General features: G+C 39.9%; 1 protein-coding gene across 1 annotated transcript in view; it reads left to right on the top strand.

Moving 5' to 3' along the window:
* The window catches only part of MRPS31 (mitochondrial ribosomal protein S31), a 57562-nt gene that overhangs the window by 33502 nt on the left and 20744 nt on the right, over nt 1–3316 (top strand). Inside the window, exon 6 of the mRNA XM_006752625.2 lies at nt 2212–2355. Within this exon, the coding sequence (XP_006752688.1) occupies nt 2212–2355 (144 nt within the window). The remainder of the gene's footprint in view (nt 1–2211; nt 2356–3316) is intronic.

The raw sequence follows: 3316 nt of genomic DNA, 5'->3' as shown, positions 1-3316 counted from the left end.
TTGCTAGGGACTTGCCCGGCACTTGCTCTCTACCTCTATTTGTTATCTTACTTCTATCATTGACAGTCCCTCTAGGTTGTGGGCTGCTTGCCTGTGTTCCTGAGAAGCATCTACGGTACCAGTCTATAGAGTGTGTTTTCTTTAGTGAATTACCGGTATGTTTACCGGTAATAAACTTGCACTGTTTTATGTATATGTTTGATTACATACAGCCTTGTGACAGTTTTCCTGCATGTCATAAGCATTTGAATATAAATTAAAATGTTAAAATCAAATCTGATATTGTTTTACCTTTTATTTGGTGTGTGGAAGGTGTGCGGAAGAGGGGGTAGTCTTATACGGCGAGTATATAACAAACTCTGTATTTTGAGTGGAAATGTTAGGGGGTCGTCTTATACGCCCAGTCGTCTTATACGCCGGCAAATACGGTAAGTCAAAAAAAAAAGCTAAGAAGCATATAATTTCACTCATGTGGGATATAAAACAAACTCATACACACAAATAGCAGTGTGGTGGTTGCCAGAGGGAAGGGGGTGTTGGGAAAAGGGGTCCTAATATATGGTGACAGGAGAAGATTGGACTTTGGGTGCTGGGCACACTGCAATATATAGATCTTATAACATAGAAACCCACACCTGAAACCTATATGTTCATGTTGACCAATGTGACCCCAAGAAATTTAATTTTAAAAAACAAAATGAGGATGATCATTATCATCATGAAAAGACAGGTTGATCAGTGTCCACTGAATGAATTTTAAAAAGTGTGACCTAATAAGTTATTTACTGTTATTACTCTGTAAATATGGCGAATATGCCTAGTTACTATGATCTTTTCTCTGTATCAGCTGTTCTAGGCCAACATACTTAATATCCAGCATTTGATGCTGGCTATTAGGCATGGTCATACATGAACTTTAATTTTAAGCCTTTGTATGGACATATGTTTTATTTTGAGTAAATATTTAGGAGTAAAATGGTTGCATGATAAGTGTATTCTCAACTTTTAAAGAAACTGAGAAACTATTTTCCAAAGTGGTTGTACCATTTTACATTCTCACTCCTGGGAATATGATTCATTCTTGAAAGATGTCTTAAATTTTCAAAACAAGTGATTGAAATATTACATGATGGTATTTATAAGCTAATATTATACTACCTTACTAAGAGTTTGTTGTGGGGATTAAATGAACTAATATACAAAAAGCACTTAGTAAAGAGTAAGTTCTCAGTGTCCAGTAGTAGTAGTATTACTGTCATTATTATTATAATCATGTTAATTTTTCTTTGGTCTTTATTAGTAGTATATAGTGACTTATCTTAACAGACTAAAAATAGGCTTTACTTTAAAGAACAGAGTCCCATGTTGTATTAAAATATTCATTTTTATAAAAATGCTAAAGGCCTGGTGCACAAAATTTGTGCACTGGGTGGGGGAGTGTCTCACAGCCCAGCCTGCACCCTCTCCAATCTGGGACCCCTCGGGGTATGTCCGACTGCCAGTTTAGGCTCGATCTCACAATCTGGGACTGCTGACTCCCAACTGTTCACCTGCCTGCCAGCCTGATCACTTCCTAACCACTCCCCTGCCAGCCCAGTCACCCCCAACTGCCCTCCCTTGCCAGCTCCGTCACCCCCAACTGCCCTCCCCTTCTGGCCTGGTCACCCCTAACTGCCCTCCCCTGCTGGCCTGATAGCCCATAACTGCCCTCACCTGCCGGCCATCTTGCAGTTGTGGGTGCTGCCATCTTTGAGGGCATGGCAGTCAATTAGCATATTCCTTCCTTATTGGCTGTGGGCACCACCATCTTTGCAGGTGGGGCAGTCAGCATATTCTCTCCTTATTGGCTGTGGGTGCCACCATCTTTGCGACAGCATGAGAGTCAATTAGCATATTCCCTCTCTATTAGATAGGATCTTTAAACAAAATATACATTTCTTTTTTTCTTTCCAGTAGAGAGGCCAGTGAGACTTTAGTGGTTGATTACCACTAAAAGTAAAAGTTAAGGCTTTTAATTATTGTACTTGTAGTCTTTATGTATCATTTCTGTTTCAGTTTTAGCTCTGAGAGAGCGAACTTTCACTGTATAGTGTATAATAATGTGCTTCAAGGTATGAAGATATATCACCAACTCAGAGTTGATTATAACATTTTTAAAAAGAAAGATATTGACATTGACTTGTCCTTATTTGAAATGTTTTTATTATATAGAAACAGCACCTTCACTTTGGGATGTGGAATTTGCTCAGCAGTTAGCTGCAGTAAATGAACAGTCCTTTCAGAATGGTTTTGAAGAGATAATCCAGTGGACAAAAGAGGGGAAACTGTGGGAATTCCCAATTAACAATGAAGCAGGTAAGTTTAACTCCAGAGGTTTATAAAATTCACTGATTGAGCCCTGCCAGCATGGCTTAGTGATTGAGCATCAACCTATGAACCAGGAGGTCATGATTCGATTCCCCGTCAAGGCACATTCCTGGGTTGTGTGCTTGATCCCCAGTGGGAGTGTGCAGGAGGCAGCTGATCAGTGATTCTCTCTCATCATTGACGTTTCTATCTCTCCCTCCTTCTCCCTTCCTCTCTGAAATCAATAAAAATATTTAAAAAAAAAATAAAAGATTAGCTAAAAGTTGCAAACACCTCATTAATTCTTGGGAAAATGTAGTCCGTATTTTAACCTTTGTAGTTTTCTGCTGTTACTGTAATATTTTGATTTTTTTATAACCTTTCATTTGTTTGTATTAATAAGTAGAATGGAAGCTTAAATATCAGAAATAATCTTATATTTTCATAAAGTACTAGAGGCCCGGTGCATGAAATTCATGCACAGGTAGGGTCCCTAGGCCTGGCCGGCGATCAGGGCTGATCTGTGGGGTGACCGGCGAGGCACTTGTGGGGCCCCCACTGGCACCTGCCTTGGCCTGTCTGGGGCCTCCAGGCTGGAGGCCACTCCTGCATTGAGCGTCTGCCCCTGGTGGTCAGTGTGCATCATAGAGACCTGTTGTTCCACTGTTTGGTCGATTTGCATATTAGGCTTTTATTATATAGGATTACTTTTTATAATAAAACTTTAGAGACTTAGCAAATTCTTATATTTTGTATATGTGTATGGTATATACCAGCCATGGGCAAACTACGGCCCGCGGGCTGGATCCGGCCCGTCTGAAATGAATAAAACTAAAAAAAAAAAGACCGTACCCTTTTATGTAATGATGTTTACTTTGAATTTATATTAGTTCACAGAAACACTCCATCCATGCTTTTGTTCCGGCCCTCTGGTCCAGTTTAAGAACCCATTGTGGCCCTAGTCAAAATG

This window comes from Myotis davidii, unplaced genomic scaffold, assembly GCF_000327345.1.
Source record: "Myotis davidii unplaced genomic scaffold, ASM32734v1 scaffold310, whole genome shotgun sequence".
Taxonomy (NCBI): Eukaryota; Metazoa; Chordata; class Mammalia; order Chiroptera; family Vespertilionidae; genus Myotis; species Myotis davidii.
This window is presented reverse-complemented; position numbering and strand designations above follow the sequence as displayed.